The sequence below is a fragment of the Equus caballus genome, chromosome 14 (genome assembly GCF_041296265.1).
Source record: "Equus caballus isolate H_3958 breed thoroughbred chromosome 14, TB-T2T, whole genome shotgun sequence".
NCBI lineage: Eukaryota > Metazoa > Chordata > Mammalia > Perissodactyla > Equidae > Equus > Equus caballus.
In genome coordinates this window covers 60,956,271-60,978,231 of record NC_091697.1, presented here as the reverse complement: position 1 = coordinate 60,978,231, position 21,961 = coordinate 60,956,271, and the positions used below count along the sequence as shown (strand labels likewise).

At 37.2% G+C, this 21,961-nt stretch overlaps 1 protein-coding gene across 1 annotated transcript; it reads left to right on the top strand.

Moving 5' to 3' along the window:
- Positions 1-5,182: 5,182 nt before the first annotated feature.
- Positions 5,183-21,559, top strand: MINAR2 (membrane integral NOTCH2 associated receptor 2). Its single transcript, XM_005599716.3, has 3 exons — positions 5,183-5,491; positions 17,615-17,839; positions 21,289-21,559. The coding sequence occupies exons 1-3, from the start codon at positions 5,327-5,329 to the stop codon at positions 21,466-21,468; spliced, it is 570 nt and encodes a 189-aa protein (XP_005599773.2). The 5' UTR covers positions 5,183-5,326; the 3' UTR covers positions 21,469-21,559.
- The last annotated feature ends 402 nt before the right edge of the window (positions 21,560-21,961 follow it).

Here is a 21,961-nt window from a genome sequence, read left to right as displayed (position 1 = left end):
GAATGCAATGCCCTGGTATGGTGATTCAAATCAGACTTATTTTCACCAAGTCAAGAGATTGCATGCTTATACAAATCAAGTAAGACTTTAGTAGAATGCCTGTCTATTTCAGTCCTATGGACTCCATGGTCAGTTAGCCAATACCAAAAATCTTTGCAGGTCAAACCATTCTCTTTATCCCTTTGACTCTGTTGCCTTTTATGGTAACCACTGCCATGTGGTCTCTGGCAGTGAAATACAACCTTTGCATTCCTGCCCTTAGGGACTTCCATCATCCTCATTAAATTCAGGAAGTCTGGTTCAATGGCAGCATTTCTCAATGTCATTACTGGTTTTCAGAAAAAAGCCACTATGAAGATCTCTAAAGATTCCAATACTGCCTTCACCAATGTATTTTCCTTGGTGAAGGGAATGTCCTCTGGACCTTCTTAGAGGACACATTTAACAGGTGGGTGAGCACATCTAAAATATTAAAACCAATCTCCCTAAAAGTTTGTACATATTACATTATAGCAAGGAGGTTTTGGCATCTTACTTTCATTTAGAGAGGATTGCCACTGGGTATTGGGTCTAGTTTTCAGTCAGATTATTAAGAGTTACTCCCAGCTACATGAACTAACACTTTGAATCCAGAATCTCTACTTAGTCAACGCATATCAAAAACATTTAGGCTAATACATTGTATTCCATCCACCCTAGTATAATCACCATTAGGAAACATCCCCATGTGTATACCCTGGGTTTCAGTTAACATGAATTGGTAAAATCTTCCAATTCCTTTGGCATGTATGATAACACCTCACAAGTCACACTTTTTACCTGGTCTCCTTGGATCTTCCAGGACTTAAATCTGGATATGGATGTAGAAGACATGACAGATGGTGGAACATCAGCAGTAGAGTCAAAAAGGTTTTATTTCAAGGCAGTTATGGAAGCTTTCTGGTTCCCAACTTAGACCTTAAGCTGTGAATTTAAAACCCCAGACTTATCATTCTCTTCCTCTAAGTTCTCTAGCTCATTTAGAAGCAATTAACCCACAGGCATTATTCTTTTTGGTTCTATGAAAAAGTTTTAATACAGCGGATAACTGGTAACCCAGAGCCTTGCTTTCTGTAGGCACTTCACTCCTGGTGACTATAGATGAGAATTTAAATAACTATTTTGCCATTATATACCATGGATGACCAGGGTCCCACTTTTCTGTTTTTTGGAAACACTTCTGGTACCAATAATTCTGAGGGTTCAGTCAGAAAAGCAGTGTTGGAGTATTATGGGATAATGGATTTGAATTCACACAACTGCAGGAGGAGCTAGAGAACTGAAGGACCCTAAGAGGAGTTGGAGGATCAGAGGGGTTACCAACCAATCTGAGCAGCCAGGCACAGCCAGGTAAGTATGACTAGGAAGGGGTAATTTGTAAAAGATGTCTATGAAATGCTGTTGCCTCTGTGTAGCTTCCTCCTTTATAGGTCCACAGCAGACATCTGGCAGCGGATCTGAGTTTCCTGATGGTCAACAGGACCAGCAATTGGAAAGAAGAAATGGACATGGAGCTCAAGAGAGCAAAGGTGATCTGTGCCCAGCACCTGTGCCTGTCTGTCTCTGCATCTGATGACTTTCAGATTAATGAATGCTGCTTCCATTTTGTCTTCCAAATCTCATGCAAGTTCCTCTTTTGGCCAATTCTAACCAAGAATCACACAAAGAAGGGGATTCTAGGAAATGGGAAATGCAGTTTGCTTTCTAACCAAAGATGGCCAATATGATTTTAATTTTTTTTCCGTTTGCTTTATATCAGAGACAACTGAAATGAAAATCCATGTTTTTATGCACTCTTAAAATAACAGTGAACCTTTTTTAAGAACTTAATATATGCTAAGCATTCTGTTAACTACTATACCTGTTAAACCTCCCAGCAACCTTGTAAGGTACTATTAGTATCTTCACATTACAGCTGAGGAAACTGAGGCTCAAAGAGATACAGTAACTTGCTCAAGAACACAGTTTAGTTGGATGTAATAGAGCCACTCTGACTCCAAATACTGTGCACTCTGTTAGCCTGATTGCCTCCCTTGTTCAGCCAATTTTAAAATGTTTTACAATAGATGCACAGAATTTATAACCTAATCGTAGTCCTTCTTTGTAATCAAAATGATCCAACTAATTTTCAAACTCTCTCAGATAATTTGATGAACCCCAACTGTTCATCTGGACATTGTACAGGCTTTTCAGCTAGAAACACTTTCGGTATTTCAGTTGGTTATTGGTACAATCTAGGGGAAAAAAAAGGAGGAGAGAGAGAGGAAGAGAGAGGAAGGAAAGAAGGAAGGGAGGAAGGGAGGGATGAAGGAAAGGCAAGAGAGGATTAGAAAAAGAAAAGAAGAAAATAAAGTTAACTGATACGTAGATAGCTTTACCTAGTAAACCATATTTAATTCTATTTTTAGAATTCTCATCATTCAAAATACTATAGTTCTGGGCCCAAATCCAAGAAGAAATGATACTTTTATAAAAAATATACTGTAAAGAGAGAGAGCAAATGATTAACTGCATGGTAAGGGTTGAGAAGCCCAGAGATCCACATTTCCACCAGATTACCCCTGCAATATGACTCTTTATTTGTATTTATTTACACCTTTTGTCACTCTAGAATGAAGGTATTAATGATAGCAAAGAAATAGTAACCCAAGTCAATATTTGTCCAATTACTATCAGGTAAATTTTTTGAAGAGTTAAAAGGAAAACAGTGAAATGAGTGTTATGTGATCAAATAAATTTGGAAAATGCCTGCATTAACAAAGTAGAACTTCTCAGAATCTTCAATGTGAGTTTGTGCATTGTAAACTACCAGAAGAGAATACAGAGTATTTTATAAATATTTTTGGCAATGGAATCTTTTTTCACTGAGCATCGTTGATTGGAAAACAGAGTATTAGGCCATTTTTTAAATCAAATTTAATTGGATTATCTATTTCCAGCCAGAGTAGAGCCCTTCTTAGGGCTCTGGAAGAAACAGCAGACATCATTATTTATTGAGCAAAGGCTTCATGAGGGTCTTCAGACATGACTTGTGTGGAGAAGGAAACATCCAATAGGGCTACTGTTTTGTAATGTATCATCTAGAGTAGAGGTTCATAAAGAAAACTGTAAATTACATTATCAAACAAAAGATAGCAAGATGAGAGTATAAACAAATCACTGTAAGATTTCAAAGGGGGGAAAACTCATTTCCCCTACTAGGGAAAATATATAACGTTTTTGTGAAAGGCTCAGTATCAGCCATGGCCCAGGAAGGATGATTAGGAGGTGGTCAACAGCCAGGATTGGGAAGAACTGTTGCCACGCAGGAGGACTGACATAAGCGGAGGCGCAGGTGTGGTGTTGGGGAGTAGGGAGGATGGACAGTAGCAGAGAGGGAGGAGAAAGCTTGGTTTCTAGATTGTCGGTCATGTGGGCTACCTACAGGGAGAGTAATGAGAAATAATAACTGATGGCTTGGGGTGAGAGTAGACAAAGGATGGTGGGAGAAGATGGAAAGTCTGAGACTAAACTTGTAAACAGAAAGACAGTATACAACCCTCTGGGCATCTAGAGCATGGTGGAGAAATCTAAAGGAAGGACACCTAAGGAAAACCGAAGGCTCACCTCACCTACCTCATACTTTGGCTGACGAAAAGGCCTGAGCAAATATGTTTGGACCTGGGTTCTGTATCTCTACCTGCCAATATAGACAGCCAAAGAGAAATAAGGCTTTTCTTGAAGACGTGTGTTAGTCCCCAAGGAATCTTTGAGGAAAAGTGAACAGGTTGAGAAATATTTGTTCATTAGATGTATTCTGACAACAACTAGAAAAATCCAGAAAGTACCAAGCACATGCACATACAGTACACTTGATTCTTGAAACGCTTGTGTTTGTTTTTGTTATTAACTGACATTATGAAGTACCTCTTACTTTCTCCAGTAAATGTATTGATAAAACCACCCAAATGTATTTCAAATATTGTAAGATAGTGATAGAGTTGGGGTGCAAAAAATTCTTATAGAAAATGTTGATTGTTTAACCCAGTTTTACAACTATAAGAGAGAATTTGTTAACACCCTCATGATTATTGCTATAAAGAAGGTAGGTGCTCTTTAGTGTCTTGCTTGATTCGAGAACATCCTGAGGGCTGATTCTTGTAAACTATATGACACTCTTGAAATCTGAGGCTGATACATTCCACATGTAACCCCTTTACCCCTGGAAGAGAAACTTTCTGCTGAATCAGATGGGTTATAGAGGTGCAAACATAACAAACAACCTGTGTCTTTTAAAAACAGCTAATGTGTCTATCCTTTGCCTCCTCACAAGTGGGAAGGCTTCCTCTTTCTCTAGGTGGAAATCCATATTCTTCCAGTGAATAGTGTGGGTTGCCTAAGGCAGAGTGGCTTGTAATGACAGAGCTGATCTCCATTAAAGTCATCATCACTTCCTGACTTGATACACCGTCCTTAGCCTTACTCTCACCTTGGCTCTCTAAACAGCAGATGGGTTCACTTAGCACAGCACGTCACCCAAAGCCAGCAGCCATGTTCCTGTATGCTTCCAACTGTACTGTGTGAACACCAAAACACAGCGTAGGAATGAATACAGCCAGGAACAGAGTCAAAGGGACCTCAGATAGTGAATGGATCAGGGCAGCAGGTCGGGGCTTTAAATCACTATAGAAAACTATAAAGCAAATTCTTGCCATTTCCCTACTCAGACTGAAGCTGACAACCTAAATGTGGTTAGGTTTCACATAAGCCTGAGACTCTGGGAGTCAAAACATGAGAAGAAACAAGATCCTGCGTATCACATGTGGGGCTGCGTAGGCAGGGCCAAGTCAGCTGTGTTAGCTCAGCAACGTGCAGAGAGAAAAATTAGGTAATGTCTCTCTGCAGGTGACTATTTCATGTGCTCCAAATTATGGACTGTGACACTGAAATTCTGGCAGCTTTTATCCAAGGAAAAGTTCCTCTTAAACTGCTATTTTTGACACTGTATGGAAAGACATGAAGTGCCACGCATATCTAATTTCAGCATCCTGTTAAATTTAATGAGTGTAGCCCCATCTGTCAAGCACCCTGGATGCTTGGGTGTGGGCACATGTGTTGTGGGAAAGGTAAGGCAGGGTGTGTCATTGTTCCTGTGTGTTGGTGTGTCGTTTCAAGAGTGGCTTCCGAGTACAGCTGAGAGACTTGGTTTCAGGTGCCAGTCAGAGCATCCTCAGGCTCATTAATAATGGACAGGTCTGACAGGAGCAGCCTCAGTTGCCTTTGTTTTCCACAATAAACGAAGGGAGACATGGATCTCTCTGTTTTGCCAAATAACAACCATCCAGACAAATTCCTGCAGCTCGATGTGAAGTCTTTAATGAGGAACTCAGCCCTTCTCCAGGCAAGCCTGGTGAGGTTTCCAGGTGGGAATTATCCTGCTGCACAACAGTGGCAAAACCTCATGTACTCACAGGTAAGATCTAAGAGCACAGAAATATGGGGGCAGCGGCTCATTTCTCTCTTGCTGTCTGCCATTTCATCATTTGTGCAGTAAGAAGGCTATAGGGAACAGAGAACAAGGTAGCTGTTCACTCTTGCCACATAGAAAAGGTCTTTCTTCCTTAACATAAGGAGACTTTCTCTGATGGCTTTATAAAATATGTGAATTCTCCCACCCGTGCATTTCTCTCCAAGCACTAGCTTCTCAGCCTGTGTTCATTTTACATTTTGCCTAGCCCTCATTTTACTCCTTTCATTCAGAAGTTTCCAAACCAATTCTTATATTTGCAAATAGGGCCCTGGTTGGGGGAACCTACCTCTATGTTTTGGTGTAGTCTAAGCCTAAAGCAGCAGAAGCTTACATCGTGGGCTCATACACAGCCTTTGAGACAACTGGAGACCTTGCTTCCGCCTCATTTAGACTGGCTGCCTCTCATTTCATGCAGAGAAGACTCAGACAGCAGAACAATAGAAACCTAATGATCGAAGGAAAGAAAACAGATGAAACTCTCCACGTTGGAAAGGTGCTAGTTATTACTTGAGATACTCTGATTTTCCACAGGTGTCCATGTGGACAAGATGTAACAATCAGACCTTCAAACCCAAGGCAGACTTTATTTCTTGCTTTCTTCTTTGCGTCGTCCTTCTTTTTGCTGACCGAAAGAGAAGAATAAAACTGTGATGTGTTCCATGTGCTGGAATAAACATAAAGACCCTGACTGTTGCACAGCTCATGAAACAGGAATAATCTTTGTTTGAAGACGTGAGGGCTAATGGGGTTAAGGGTTAGTCAATTTAGAAGCAGGAAGAAGAGTTTCATTTCAGAACAGATGTGACTGACCCACAAACCACTGCAGGTCCTTAAATCCTTGGAGTGGTTCAAGTTCCCTGAGCAGAAATTTGTTTTCTTTTAAGAAACAGTTGCTACTCATGAGTCCTGGTGTAAAGTGACTCCTTTGTGGTGTGTTTGTGGGCTCCTTGGGACCTTTATCATGAGATCATTCCAAATCAAGTACACCCGAATGATTATGTAAGTGTTTCCTCCACCTATACGGTTTTAATTTATTTCCATTCTGAGGCAGCTATTATGACAACTGACTTTCTAAAAATTGTGCATCCTTCCCTTTTGTAAGCCTCAAAACTCTTTCGCCCGTCAATATACACCTTTCTGGTAGTTGTTTCCGTATTTTGTTTAGTTTAAGTTAAATACAGTGAAATTTCTCCTTTTTCTTCCTTATTGTTTATATCATGGAAAAAAATGATTCAAAAATCAATTCAGGAAACCTTGGCCCTCCTATGCTATGAAGTTTAGTCTGAGAAAACATATCCAATAAATTCCTTTGAGGTTGGAACACATCGATCTAACATCTTTTGTTTGGTACTGGAGTTGACCTATTTCCTTCATGTGGAACTTCACAGTTTGAAGCTCTGTTGAATGTTGTCCCTAAACCTGAATGAAATGCAAAGTTTTTAAAGGGCATTTCTCAACAGGTCTTGACGGGTTGAAATGGTTATTCAAGGAAAAATCAAGAAGGTAAAAATCTGCTCCATCTGTCTTTGAATATGTTACTGGTAATTGTAAACTGCAGATGAATTTGACTTAGTTATCCTTTTACCCTAAAAAGAAATGTTAAATGACTGCATAAAGGCCAATTTACTGTTGAAATAATGCATGGAGGAGTGAGTAAATCGATTATAAATTTAGATAGTTGGGTAGGTGCAGTACAAATTATGAGTAACAACAATTATATTCACTACTTTAAATTGCAATATGTCAATAAGTAATTCTCTCCTTAGCTGGACTTAAATCCAGGAGTGATATACTCATTGGATAAAAAATAAATCTAAAAGAAATGGATATGTGAAAGTTTTAAGTAGTTGTAATGATACCGGAAAGAAGGCACTGAATGTACCAGATGTATTGAGGTGTTAGGGATGTGTAAGGTGACAGCTGTTAAGTAGTTCTTAATTTAAAACCCTCACTCTGTTGGGGAGACATGAAGCCAGTGGGAAGAACATTGAATAAAGAGGTTAGAAACTTGGTTTCTTTTCTTAAACCCACAGTGAGCCAGTTTGACAGACACCTGTTATGGCCCTTATTCGTTCCATGCCTCAGTACTTCCACTTGCAAAATTAGTATAATATTCATTTTACATATTTCCTTAAAAGTGAGAGCAAATAAAATAATATGAGGTAAAAACAACTGAGAGGGTTTTATATAAGAGTACAAGAAATACGTATTGTTGTTATTATTATTGTCATTTGCCAATATTCCAAAGGTGTTGAAATTACCCTTCCATTAGAATTTGGAAAATAGCAGATAATACCACTTGCATTTTCTGGTTTGTACTGTGGATAGAGGGATGTGTGTGCATGTGTGTGTCTGTGTTGTGTAGATGGTAGTGTTGGGGAATGTAGTCAATACATCTGTCAAGCTATGTGGCTAACTCAAGCAGTAGATTTTATACTTACGTGAAATCTACACAAACTTCAGAGTTGTGCCAGCTTATTCTTCGGTCTCACAACACCCCAGAACACGTTGTTTGGGATTCAGACTACCTCATGGAACGTCAAAGGACTTAAACTACAAACATAGTCTTCAAAATTAGTGGTTACTCAACAGTGAAAGATCCCTTTGATCCCAAATATGAAGTTGAATTCTTAAATATACGTATCATATTTCTATCCATTATTTCTCTTTTAAGTTTTTTTTTTAAATCACGTTCCACTTTCAGAGGAAATTCGCTAAGTCATTTTTACATGAGCTAAAGCAATACCACACTTACAGAAAAGCAGGCACTGATGTTCTCTGGCGTGCCAGGAGCCCCGGACATTGTCAGTTCCCTTCATGCAGATAAAACTGGTCACCGGTATATGCAGGGAGAGAGTACAAGCGGAATTTCCTTGATTCTACTATATTTCTACTCCTTCTTAAATTATTTCACTAGAGAAATAAAGAAGCTTCACAATAAATTTGAGATCATTGCAATGAACAAACTTTCCAAACTCTAATGTTTCTGGTTGTTAAAATAATTTGGAGCATGTATCTGATGAAGGCATTTGGAATTGTATTCCAAATATTTCTTCCAATCCCTTCATAAAACGAGGTAATGAAAGGAAAAGGCTGATATTTTTTAGTTTAAATGATAAAATATGTTTTTTCAGATATGATGGTGGGCCTTTTTTTGGATTAGCAGTTAGACTTCAGAATCTTTTCAGACTAATCTCTTTATTATCTTTTCCTGGCTTCCATCACATCAATTTCAGAACCCAGGAGGATTCCGCACTAAACCCATGAGCTGGGGTGAAAGGCGAAGGGTAAGAGGTTACTCTTCCCTTGATTTCTACACAACATCATTTACTGGCTTTATTTCCGAATCACCTTTCCTCACTTTTTTTTGTCTTATAGCTATCTTTTCTCCTTGAATTCTAATGCCTCTTTTTTTAAGTCTCAGGGTTTTCTTGGGAGATTTTGTATACTATAACTGTATTTCTTAACAATCTGCCTCTGAACATGTACGTCATGCCTTGTCTAAGAATGTCTCTGTTCTCGATCCTCCACTTACTATTTGAAAAGAACAGCCCTGCATATACAATAGTCTTTCATTTTTAAGCTTGTATTTGGGGTGATGTTATAGGACTTTTTGAGGTGCTTAAATTTTTATCTAGGAAGTAGACTTAGGAGCATCACTGAGTTGCTCAAGGTTTTAGTTGCAAATATCAGAAGATGATTTATCAAGTTATGCTACATTTATGCGGTTCACGAAATCTCCAAAAGGATCAGAAATCTAGCATAGATGGTGTGCTGTCAGAACACCCAAATTGTCCCACCATACCACTCTCAAACGAGACCCAAACACCTCTGGTCCTAAAGCCTGAACTCAAGACACCGTGTGTGTTAAATTAGCACATGTGGGACTCTAGAGCTCTGGTTCCATGGAGGGGAAGACAGGAGATAAGATTCAAGAGAGGCCTGAGTCAGACCACAAAGGCTCAGTGAGTGTTGTCTGAAATTTTAAATTTTATCCTGAAAATTTGGAGGGGTTGGTGGAAAATTTTAGCAAGAAGATCACATGATGAAATCTGTGTTTTATAACTATAACCATTCCAGTAATTCGGAAAACAGAATTACTGTGGTCAATGGGGAGTTGCTTTATAGGAAAAGTTTGTTTGTGCATCCACACGTGAAATATACACAAAATACCTTGTTTGCATTATGATTATGATGGGAATTACATTGTATGTAGAGATCAATTTGGTGAAAATGGAAGTCTTTGTGGTCTTGATTCTCCCAATCCATGAACATGATATATATTTCCACTTATTCAACTCTTCATATGGCCTTCAATTTTGTCTAACAATAGTCCACATAGAAGTTTTGCATACAGTCATTAGGTTTATATATAAATACTTATAAGTACTTATTGCTCTCAAGAATAGGACCTTTTAAATCATGTTTTATAATAAAGTATCATTCCTGCATGCTATTGATTATTATATATTGATTTTGAATCCAGAAATTGTGTTAAAATCTTTTTTATTTTGACTGTAAATATCCCTATAGGTAATCATGTCATCTGCTGTTTTGGTTCAATTATTTACAACCCTAATTCCTTTTATTTATTTTTCTAATCTTAATGTATTGCTTAGGGCTTCCAACGCAATAATATATGAATGTTTGTGATTACTGGCATCCTTGTATTAATTCTGAAACTAAAACAAATGCTTCTAATATTTCAACCGTTAAGTAAACTGTGCCCTGGAAGTTTTTGGCAAATTCTCTTAGTTTAAGAAAATTCCCTGTTATTTCTAGTTTGCTAAGAAAGTTAGCTTTAAATATGCTTGGAATATTTTGAAAATATTTTTCATAATCTATTACAAAATTCTGTGTTGTTTTTTCCTGTTAATGTGGGGAATTACATTAATCTTCTAATATTAAACCATCCTCTTGGTAAAACATTGTTTTCTGGTATGAAACTGTCTTATCCAGGTATGTATAATTTGCACATATTGCAGGATTCTGTTTAGCAATGTTTTATTAATGACTTTTGCATTCATGTTTATAAGAGAAATCAGCCTATAATTAAATTACCTTTTCTTTTACTTCCCTTGTCTGTAGTTTATACTAACTTGATAAAATGAGTTGGAGAGTGTTCCTTGTTTTCCTATTTTCTGGAAGAGTTTGACTAAGACAGAAATAATCTGTTTTAAGAATTCTGAATATTAATTACACCACTCCTTCAAGCTAGTGTTCTTAAATTTGTGTGTGGCTGGGGTAGATTTTAAACTATTGATTCAGTTGGTCAAATTATCACAGGTTCATTAAAATTTTCTATTTGCTTCTATTAATTAAGTTTGGTAAGTTATATTATGTGGGAAATGGCTCAACTGTATATAAATTCTTAAAGCTGCTCAGATTATTTTCCTGTTACATTTCTTAATCTCTGCTATGTTTCTTCTCATGTTTCCTATACATTTCTAACATTGTGGGTTTGTATCTTTCCTTTTTTTCCCCTGAGAAGTATTCCCAGAGATATTTTCAATCTATTTAGCCCTGTAAAGAAATCACTTTCAATATTGTGGATCCCCTCCATTGTATATTTGGGGTTTTTTTCTTTGTAATATTTATTGATTTCTGCTTCTATTTCCTTTTGACTGTTTTCTTAGATTTACTCTGTGGCTTTGTTTTAAGGCTTTGAACTGGATACTTATAACCTCATTAATTTTTTCATTCTGCTTTTATAATACAAGCATATACACCTATAATACCCCCTCAAAAATCATTTTAGCTCAAGCCAACAATTTTGAAATGTAGCATTTTTTATTTTCATTCTGTCCCCCATTTTTTAATTTCCACTATTATTTCTTTGATATGGTTCTGAAATTTCTACAAAATGTGATACTTTAAATTATTTCTTTGATATTGATATCTAAATTTCTAACTATGTTGCCTATAGTCAAAGAGCCTGATCCATATATTATTGAATGTTTGAAATTTATTTTAGAATTCAGCACATTATCAATTTTTGTAAATATTCAATGTATATTTTTAAAAATGAGTATTTTCAATTGTTTAGTAAAGACGTCAGTAAACTGCGTGGTCAAATTTGTTGGTTTTATTGTTCAAATCCTCTTTATCTTTAATAATTGTTTCGTCTGCTTGGTAAAAAAATTATATGTATAAACTTCTCCTTGTAATTATCTTAAGTTTTACTTTATAGATTTTGAGACTATTTTATTAGGTGCCTGCAAGTTTAGAATTATTATATTTTACTGATGATGTCCACTTTATTCATTTTCTAGCAACACTCTTTATATCTAACAAAGTCTTTTACCTGAAAGCCTATTTTGTCTGTTATTTATATACTTTCTTAGTGGTTGGTCAGGCTAAGTTATGTGGTAGAAGCAAATATGCCCAAGTTCTTAGTGATTTAACACAATAAAATCTGTCTCTCGTTCACACAAGATCTGATGTGGGTGGTATAGATATCCTAGGGGCCTGCTTCCAAGTGGAATCCAGACTATTCCTTCGTGAGGCTCTACTATATGAGAATCTCTGTCAGGCTTGTAGATAGGAAAGGGAGAGAGTAAGTCAATGATCTTTCCAAGGATTTTAGAGGTTAAGCCTGAGTTCTATTGGTCATATGTCCCAACTCAGCTGTTGTATGCCCATGAAGAGGAATGGGTTTACTGAGCATTTGGCCAGGCCCTGCGACAGTCTATCATTCTGTTAAGCATATATATACATATATATCTCATCTTTCCACACATTGCATTCACCCTTTCCCTAGGGGTACTAATCCCAACATGAACCAGTCACTACATTTGGCAGATGCCCCCCTCCATACTATCCTATAAACTCTGTTGGACTAGGAACAGGATTACTACAGTAATTCTTCCTTTCTGAATGGGAAAAATGGAAGACACAACAGTCACTACTCCAAAGTAATTCTGAGATCCCACTGGGAATAGTTTGTGCGGGCCTCCTTCCTTGAAGATGGAGAAGATTTATCAGGCCATGATTCTGCTTTATAGCAGACCTCCTGATGTGCTGTTCTCTATACTCCCTGATTCCACCTTCTGGGAAGCATCCCCTTGAGCCACATGAAAAGTGGGCCCTCCTTCAAGGCTGTATAGGCTTCAAAGTTTACTCCTACTTATGGATATTTAGAAGTATAGGGTTATTGTTGTTTTATTCGTTTTGTTTTTTAATTTCAAATAATCAAAAGCTTTTTAGGTCTACGCTTGTGGTTTCTTTGGTAATAACTTAGAGTAAGCTATTTATTAATGTAATCATATCTATTTACTTGCAGTCAGTTCCACCTGTCAATAAATACACCTAAAAGTTCTTTGAAGGCATAGCTCTTAAATAGACTTTAATGTTTTGCTTTTCTGCCTCCATTTCTCTATCCTTTGACTCAATGACAACTACCTATAAGGTGTTAGGAATAATAGTCATGAAACTACGCCCTTAACACAATCTTTACCTTGAGTCAGTTCATTCAGCTGAGAAGTTTTAATGGGCTTTTTTGCTCAATTTTTTTAAATAGTTATGTCTTAGTGTTTGGGGTCTATAAACAGATTTTCAACAATAGAATGCATCAAATTTCTATACTCTCTCTACTCTCTTTCATTTCTTCTTTCAAACTGTCCAGTTCTTTTTCTAATCTCATCTTTTTCTTGTAGTATACCAATGTTCTGATTAGTGTACATATGTACAAGAATCATTATATGTACATAAAAGCTCTGACTATTTACAAGTTTCTTTCCACAGATGATACATATACCAAATGTTTTTCACTGTATGACATGAATAACCATCAATCCAGCTTCTGATATCCCTTTCATCCCTTTCCATTTCTTGACAGCTAAGCCAAGGCTACACATTTGTGGAATTTCAAGATATCACTTTCTGTATTAGGGATAGTAGGCCAGGCTACACTGTGATGACAAACATTCCACAAAATATGAGTAACTAAAAAGAAAAAAAATTTCACGCTCACAAAAAGTCTGAGAAAGAGCAGACAAGTTTTTGGGGCATCTCTTTTCCAAGAAGTAACCCAGGACTTCAAGTACTTTCATCTTATAGCTCTGCCATCTCAGAACCCTTGCTTACAGTGACACAAAAACAGAAAGTGAGGACAAGTGAACCAAAATCTTACAGGAGATAGCAGGGGCCAGGCTTAGAAGTGATTTCTGTTACTTTTGTCCACACATCATCAACCAGAAGAGAGCTGGCCCAATGTAACATCAAGGCAGAGTGAGAAAGGCAGTCATCCTATATGCTCAGGAAGGGAAAACAAAATTGGAGAGCATTTAACCAGTCACCACAACACACAGCTCTCATTTGTTTATATTTGCCCACTATATCTTTTTACATTCTTTCACTCTCATTCTTTCTGAGTCCTTATATTTTGGGCATTTCTTTTGTAAATGTTATGTCATTAAATTCAATTTTTAATTTGTTTTTTTAGGAAGATTAGCCCTGAGCTAACATCTGCCGTCAATCCTCCTCTTTTTGCTGAGGAAGACTGGCCCTGAGCTAACATCTGTGCTCATCTTCCTCTCCTTTATATGTGGGACGCCCACCACAGCATGGCTTGACAAGTGGTGCCATGTCTGCACCTGGGATCTGAACTGGTGAACCCCAGGCCTCTGAAGCAGAACATGCGAACTTTTAACTGCTACAACACCAGGCCGGCCCTTCAATTTTTAAAATTTGATCTGACAATCTCTGTCATTTAAATAAAGGGCTTAGTCTATTTACATTTAACGTGATTATTTCTGAAACTTTTCTATTTTCTTCCTAATATTCTTTGTTTCGGTTTTCTTGTCTTATAGACTGATCAACTTTCCTTTATCTTTTTTCTACTGCTCTATTGATTTAGAAGAAATGTATTCATTCTCTACTTTTTAGTCGTATCTCTATCCTTTCACCAAAATGATTTCTTAAAATGTCCTAATCAAAAATATCTGTGTTAAACTTTTCACCGTCTGGTGTTTTAGTTGTCTCTTATTTTAAAACTCACAGTTAGTGATTATTGTTATTATTTCTATTTTACCATAAAAATCAATGCTTGCTTAGATTTATACATATATTTATCAATTTTCTTTCTTTTTTTCTTTTTTTTGGTCAGTATTTCTGCTTGAATCTTAATCTTTCCTTCTAGTATCAATTTTCTTCTCTCTGAAGTGTATTTTTTACAGATTCCTTGTCTATTGGCCTATTAATTGTATACTCTCAGTTTTTGTTTGCCTGAATATGTCTTCTATTTCACTTTTTTATTGAATCATAGTTTACTTATATGTAAATAATATAAATAATCATTAAAGTGTATAGAGGATAAATGGACAAGATAATGGTTAATACAGAAAAGTCTAGGTAAGCTTTAAAGTTTTACTTTTTTAAAACAATTTTTTTGGGGGGGGTGATGAGGAAGATTGGCTCTGAGCCAACATCAGAGCCAATCTTCCTCTACTTTGCGTGGGATGCTGCTACAGCATGGCTTGATGAGCCATGCTAGGTCCACACCCAGGATCCCAAACCTGCAAACCCCAGGCCACCAAAGCGGAGTGTGCAAATTTAACCACTATGTCACCGGGCCAGCACCCCTAAAACAGATTTTTTTTTTTTTAAAGATTTTATTTTTTCCTTTTTCTCCCCAAAGCCCCCCCCCCCCGGTACATAGTTGTGTATTCTTCGTTGTGGGTTCCTCTAGTTGTGGCACGTGGGACGCTGCCTCAGCGTGGTCTGACGAGCAGTGCCATGTCCGCGCCCAGGATTCGAACCAACGAAACACTGGGCCGCCTGCAGCGGAGCGCGCGAACTTAACCACTCGGCCACGGGGCCAGCCCCACCTAAAACAGATATTTTAAAATATAAATTATTTTACAGCCCATATGGCTAAAATAATGGAATTACTGTTGAGTTTGCTTTTGGTTAACGTAGTCTATCTAGATTGTGGAGTGAAAAGTTGGAGTCAAATACATGCTTTTTTTTCTTTATTAAGCTATTTGAAAAAATTATCAAAATACAAATGAACCCCAACTATAATTAGTAATTTTTATTCTACCATAAAATTTTTAATAACGTTATTCTATTAATTTTTCCTTCACACGTTCTTCAGGCATAAAATTGTCATGCAACACAAAAATAAATGGCACCATGTTCTAGGATGAACCTCAAACTTTTAACAAAATGGTTTAGAATTAAGAGCTTGAATGTTCTTTTTAGAATATAGCTTTGATTCTTTTTGCTATCTTTTGTATATTAGTTTTTCAAGGTCTTTATACTTTGTAATAGAGTGTATTATTTTTCTTAGGCCCTGAAACTGTATTTTCCTCATTTACAGGGCTTTCTTATTTAAGAAGCTCAAGGAATAATCTAGCAGGCAAGAAAACTGACACAGCCAATTTGTCAGTGTCAGAAGAATTATCCTTCTTCAAAGATGATCAAAGATGTCTAGCCTTGAAGAAAAAAACTTGAGTCAGAATTATGCTAAGCTGAAACAATCTAAATTTCATATCAAATTGTTTTTCCTCATTCAGAAACATTTTTTATGAGGTCATCCATCTTAAAGACAAATGCTAAGTCAAGATGATTTATTATTTCATTGAAAACTTCAGTGTTATAGAATATAAATTGATTTTGAGCAGACCAACAACCTAGTAAAATGAGAGAAGATCCCCAACTTGATCTCTAAGTATGTAAAAAATGTATGGATTAAGAAAATTAGGGAAATCTAAGGCCAAAGAGAATGTGAGTGGTTTTATCTAGATGATTTTTTTTTTTTTGGCCTACCAGCCATTTTGGAAGGAAAATATATGTAATATTAGTTTACAATTTAGTTTATAGAAACACATATTTAATGCGACCTATATACCCCGATAGGCACTGAGTGAATCAGTGTACTGATGATCATAAATATGACTCAGAGGAATATTAATTGCTATTGAAACTTCTCTTTAGGAAGGCTTAAACATGTGAGACAGATTTATTGAAAAGTTGCTGTAATTTAATGAAATGTGTCACCAGTTTCTAAGGGTTAAACTTGTTCTCTGAAAATTAACTTCTGTGGAATTTCTCTCTTGTGATGCCCCATGATAAATGAGGCATTACTCTATAAGTTTTTTGTTTCTTCTCAATTTTATTTGGCCGGTGAACAAATTTCAATCTAAAATTTTTCTAACTTCATGATAGTTTTGTAGTCATGAGAAAAAAAACAAAACAAAGTAAATGTCTGAAGGTCAAACCAGATGCAGAGAAGCATACATTGTAAGATTCCATTTATATAAAATACAAAATGAGTACAAACTGGCCTGCACTGTTAAATTTGGGATACTAGTTATCCTTGGGCAGGGGGAGGGGCAGTGACTGGAAGGGAGCATGAGGTGTGCTGGTAATGTTCTGTTTCTTCATAGAATCTTGGGTTTATTAGTTTTCTGAAAATTTATTGAGCTATATATTTATGATAGGTGCACTTTTCTATATGTATATTGTGCTTCAATAAAAAGTTTTTAAAAACCTAAAAGTAAATATGAGAGCCATCTAATAGCCAGCTGGTCTGTAGAAACACATAGGGGTACGATGCTAAGTTAGTCCAGTTCTCCAAGCTGTCTGAAATAGGAGTCCAGAGAGAGTTTTCATGAAAACCAAGGCATATCTATAAATGCCTTTTAATCCTGGCTTTGCTGGATTAATACAGCAATGTTAAAAATCATTTTTATCAGTCATGGAATGCATAAATAGAAAGAAGTAAAATGCCCTTATATCACAATGCAAGTGAGCTGGGAAAAAAATAGCTTTGTTCAGAATTCTATTCAAATTAAAGAACAGCGTTCTTTCTCTCTAGTTATAAAATAGCATTTAAACAACTGATTTCTAAAGCGGAACAAGATAGCACGCAAAGAAAGTACTCAATTAATGATAGGATTCTGGGTTAAACCAGATACTATAATCCTTTCCTTATTCATTGTCCAAATCTATTGGGTTTCTAGGCAGAATCAGCAAATTTTCAGGTACAGTTATTTCACATTGCATTCTCTACCATCGGTGGCCCATTGGTAAGAGAAGCCTTGTCACTATGCCTCCTAACAGAGAGAAAAGAGGATTATTACTGCTCAGCGAATGAGGGGGTCCAGGGTGGAGGGTGCCATCGCTGCAGATAGACCTCCACCTCTGTCATCGGTTCTGAAGAACAACCCACTATATGGTGACATGAGTTTGGAGGAAGCTATGGAAGAAAGAAAAAAGAATCCTTCATGGACCATTGAGGAATATGACAAACGTTCCCTGCACACGAACCTTTCTGGGCATCTGAAGGTATGCAAGGCTAAGAATCAACTCCTACTGATGAGGGAAATCAGTTAAATAATCCTAAAAGAAATGGGTATGCAGGTGACAGGCACTCTTCACTGGACATGAAATCTCCAGATTCCATGTCATTTTGGCCTTTAGCTTCCCTTTCTCTCTTCTAGTCAGTATTTGTGTTTATTTATTTGTTCTGAGTTTTACAACTTCAGCAGTTACTAACATCTGTATTGTGTAGAGAGGAAGAAACAATGTGGTACAGAAGAAAGATTTACCTGGAAGGTAAAAGGTTATTGAAAATTAATTTCCTATGTTTTCCCCTGGTTTTGTGACTGTTTTTGTTCATAAATACTTAAGAATTCCTTATTGTACATTTATTCAAAAATGTTTATTAAATGCTCTGTCTTAGGCAGTGTGCAAGGCAATTCTCACGAGAGATCATTTTCTTTCATGCCTACCCCATGATTTAAGATGGCACATTTACATTTTGGACATTTTCCCGTGTCTCCGTAACAAAACAAAACAAAAACATTTCAACAGAGGAGAAGTATGCAATGAACTCATTCACCCAGCTTAAACCCAACTTAAGTTTTTCTTTCTTATTTTTCCCCCTGGTGTTACTCATCACTTAGAAGATCTAGAAATACCTGAAAAGCAGAGAGAGTGGCCCTCTGTTTTCTGAGTGAACTGGATTCCTACCCAGCCTTGGCTTGCCTCTGCCTGCCCTAGCACCAGGAAGGCCTGACATTTTCCCAGGACCCTCCGTTTAACAATGTGTATCTCTTCTAAGCCCTATACCTTAAGCACCTGAAGATATTTTCTTTTGAAAGGGACAGCATTTGTGCCCTTAAAATCGTAGACTTTTTAAAATCTCAAATGTGCACTCCTTGAAATATCGTCTTGTCCAGAGTCTTTGCAATTTCTTAATCTCCTAGTAAATTAATGTATCTCCTTCTTAATGTAGCCTCTTTCCCAGAGAAGTTTCCATAACAGGTGCTCCCCCATAGGAACAATAATCTTGTGTTTTTTATCAGTAGTCTGAAGATCAGGACCTCTAAGTCACCTTCTACAACTAGAAAAAAAGTATTGATTTATTTCACAAACATTTCTTGACTGTGTACCAGAGACTCTTCCCTTCTCTTTGTCATTTATATAAATAACAAGGGGACAATAAAGATGAATATTACTGTGCCTGCCCTCAAAAAATTCATTTAACTGAGCAAAGTAACAAACAGTACCTATAAAGCAAGATGGAAGAAGTGACAAGATAGAGGAAGAGGATAGTGACTAACAATAGTAGATAGTGCTGTGCAAATTCATAAGAGGACAAATCACGTTGGATTATAAAAGCATTTCATAAAAAAGTTAATCTATGCTAGGCTGGAAGGATGCGTAGAATTCCAAAAGATATAGATGGCGTACATGAGTGAGGAGGATCTTCTGTCAGGAGTAACAAGAGAAAAGGTACAAATACAAGAAAGTGAGAAGGTTTATCAGAATAAGGAGTAGTCCAGTTTTGCTGGAGCTACAGTTTAAGAGAAAAATGGAAAAATAAGCCTAAAAAACAAACTAAAAGAAAATGTTCAAAGGTAAGGCTAAGGAAATTGAGCATCATTGGCAATGAGTAGTAACTTTTTTGTTGGATAATTCCATGAGTTATATTTAGGAAGATTGAACATGAATACGATGCATGCATTTTCATTGCTTTCCTGAAACCAGGGTCTGCCCCCTCCTTACCCATCCTCTCCACGCACATTCACTCACCTCAAAGCAACAATCCCTCATGTCAGAGGCCCCTTTATAGACTTCATGATGCTATTCTTCAGCACAAACTTTTTTTGAGGGATGCTTCCGGAAGTCATGACTTTTGTTTTCATTAGAATTTCTTTCCATACCTCATTAATTCAACTTCTTTCATGACCATTCCTAGGCATATCTCATAATTAGTAGACAGAACCCCTAACTTATTTTCTGAAATCTTTTCACCACTTACAGGCTGTAAAAGTTCCAAGTGCCTTTGGCCACTCTCATTTTTCTAAATTACTGAGAGTTCATAAAGAAGAAAGCAGAAAAGAAGCCCCATATTTAGTTAACAAGGCAAGCTATAAGCAGAATGTAAGAGAAGATAGTCTCCATTATGGAAGTTCTCATTGAAGAATGAAGGCATTAAACTTGCAGGCAAAGTGCAGGCCTCTGATTAGGACACAAACAAACTGAAGGATAAGAGTAAAGTAGACAAGGGTTTTTAAATCATCTACCCTGCACAAGTCATCCAAATTTTATTTTAATATGTTAGCTTTTCTAAGACTAGGAAGTTGCAATTAGTAGCAATGTGAGGGAAGAATTGTATTGCCATCACCAGAATCCACCCAGCTTCCTACATACATGCACACTCTTCTCCTAGCAGTGTACAATTAAGTCTGAAGCTAGTTCATTCACCCCTGAGGCTGGCCTTGGAAACTGGCTGACTTTAAGTCCACTGAGACTAGAGAGGCAGAGAGAGGGTGGGCAGCCTGGCTGCAAGCCATTGCAATGATTCAGTTGAGAAATAATGATGCCTGAGGTGGAATTGTGAAAACAGAGATTCAGCATTCACCATAAATTAGTTATATGTCTACTAGATGCCAGGCATAGACACTGAATCTCTAGCACTGAAGCATTACAGGGGATAATAAGAGAAGATGTATTTTTTTTAAATGTATGGATAGTAGGGTTTGCAGGTGATTTATTGGACATAGGAGATAAAGTTGAGTTGAAGACAATTCGGCAGGGCTGAAAGGAAGATGAGGCTGGTGAAAGAAACAGAAATGAGGAATAGGAGCTGATGTGGGGAAGGATACATTGGATCCTTTCTTCAGAAGGTCAAATAGTGCCAAAGTTTCTGTACACCAACATGCTGTTGCCCTCTACAAGGAAGACCAGCAGGTTGAGAAGCATGCAAGGGACTCTTGACTCTTGGTCTCACTCCACCTTCCATGGAAATCAGCTTCTGGATTTACTGAAAAACTCATCAAACATGTTTATCCCTACCAGGCTGTCAAAATCAAATCTCTGAGGCTCATCTAAAGCAAGGAATTTTCATTTTATTTCAACTCACTAAGCTGATTGACAAGCATTGTTTATAAGATGTAAGGGACACTAAATTGGCTAACATGACGGAAACACTCTGTGACCCTCCAATGTCAGTCAATAAATCATGAGGACCTCCTAACGAATTCTCAAGCAGACCTGCAAATTGGAGCTGCAGGGACTTCCGGTCAGCCAGGAGGCTGTAGCTGCACGTTTATGCTACTCAGGGAAGCCTGGCCTCTCTTATGTGAGCCAGGACATTTAACCCTCCCCCCCAGACAGTGTGAACATGGACCTTCAGGGCTTCTGACAGTCTTGTTCTGCAACCTCAAATAGTTGGTAACACTGATTGATCACTAATTGATCCTATTCTCCGTGTAATTTTCTTTTAGGAAAATCCTCACGACCTACGGTTTTGGTTGGGAGACATGTACACACCTGGTTTTGATACCCTATTGAGAAAAGAAGAAGAACAAGAGAAGCATTCAAAATATTGTCGTATAGGTCTGATTTTGCTCCTTGTTGTCTGCATCTTGGTTTCCATAGTGACTATTAGCACTTTTTTCATCTAGAGAAACTGCCACAGACACTTTAATTTTCTTAAAAATCTTTCTAAATAAACATTTACAAAAAAACATGTTCATGCAGTGTGATGTATTGTTGATCATACAGTTAAATGTAATTGTCTTGTAAAAATCCAATGTCGCTCGACATACACTGGCTTTCTCTACTTTGTCCTATGAAACGTTTTGAGGAATTGCAACCTGAGTTTTGTCCTTTGGGAAGTAGGAATTCTGCAGATCAAAACCACAGAAAAGTCACTATATACAACCAAAATTAAACACTTTGATAGTGTTCGATAGAGAACAAAACAGCAGCAACAATTGTCAGCAGCTTTGTCTTAATGTTCAAACTATATTCACTTTGTCATTAAAACAGTTACCTCCTCGCCACCCCACCCTCCTGTCGTCACTGGAAAGTCGAGCAGATCATTTTTTGGCTGAGTGCCAGAGATACAGGATAAAAGCCTCTGGTTGTGCTGCCTGTTGGGTTGGATTCATGCTG

What these genes read in the sequence shown, in the direction of transcription:
- MINAR2 (XM_005599716.3), top strand. Translation starts at nt 5,327, where the DNA reads ATGGATCTCTCTGTTTTGCCAAATAACAACCATCCAGACAAATTCCTG. An exon ending in AAAACCTCATGTACTCACAG is followed by an intron (nt 5,492 to 17,614) that starts GTAAGATCTAAG and finishes GCCTCCTAACAG; the next exon opens with AGAGAAAAGAGGATTATTAC. An exon ending in ACCTTTCTGGGCATCTGAAG is followed by an intron (nt 17,840 to 21,288) that starts GTATGCAAGGCT and finishes ATTTTCTTTTAG; the next exon opens with GAAAATCCTCACGACCTACG.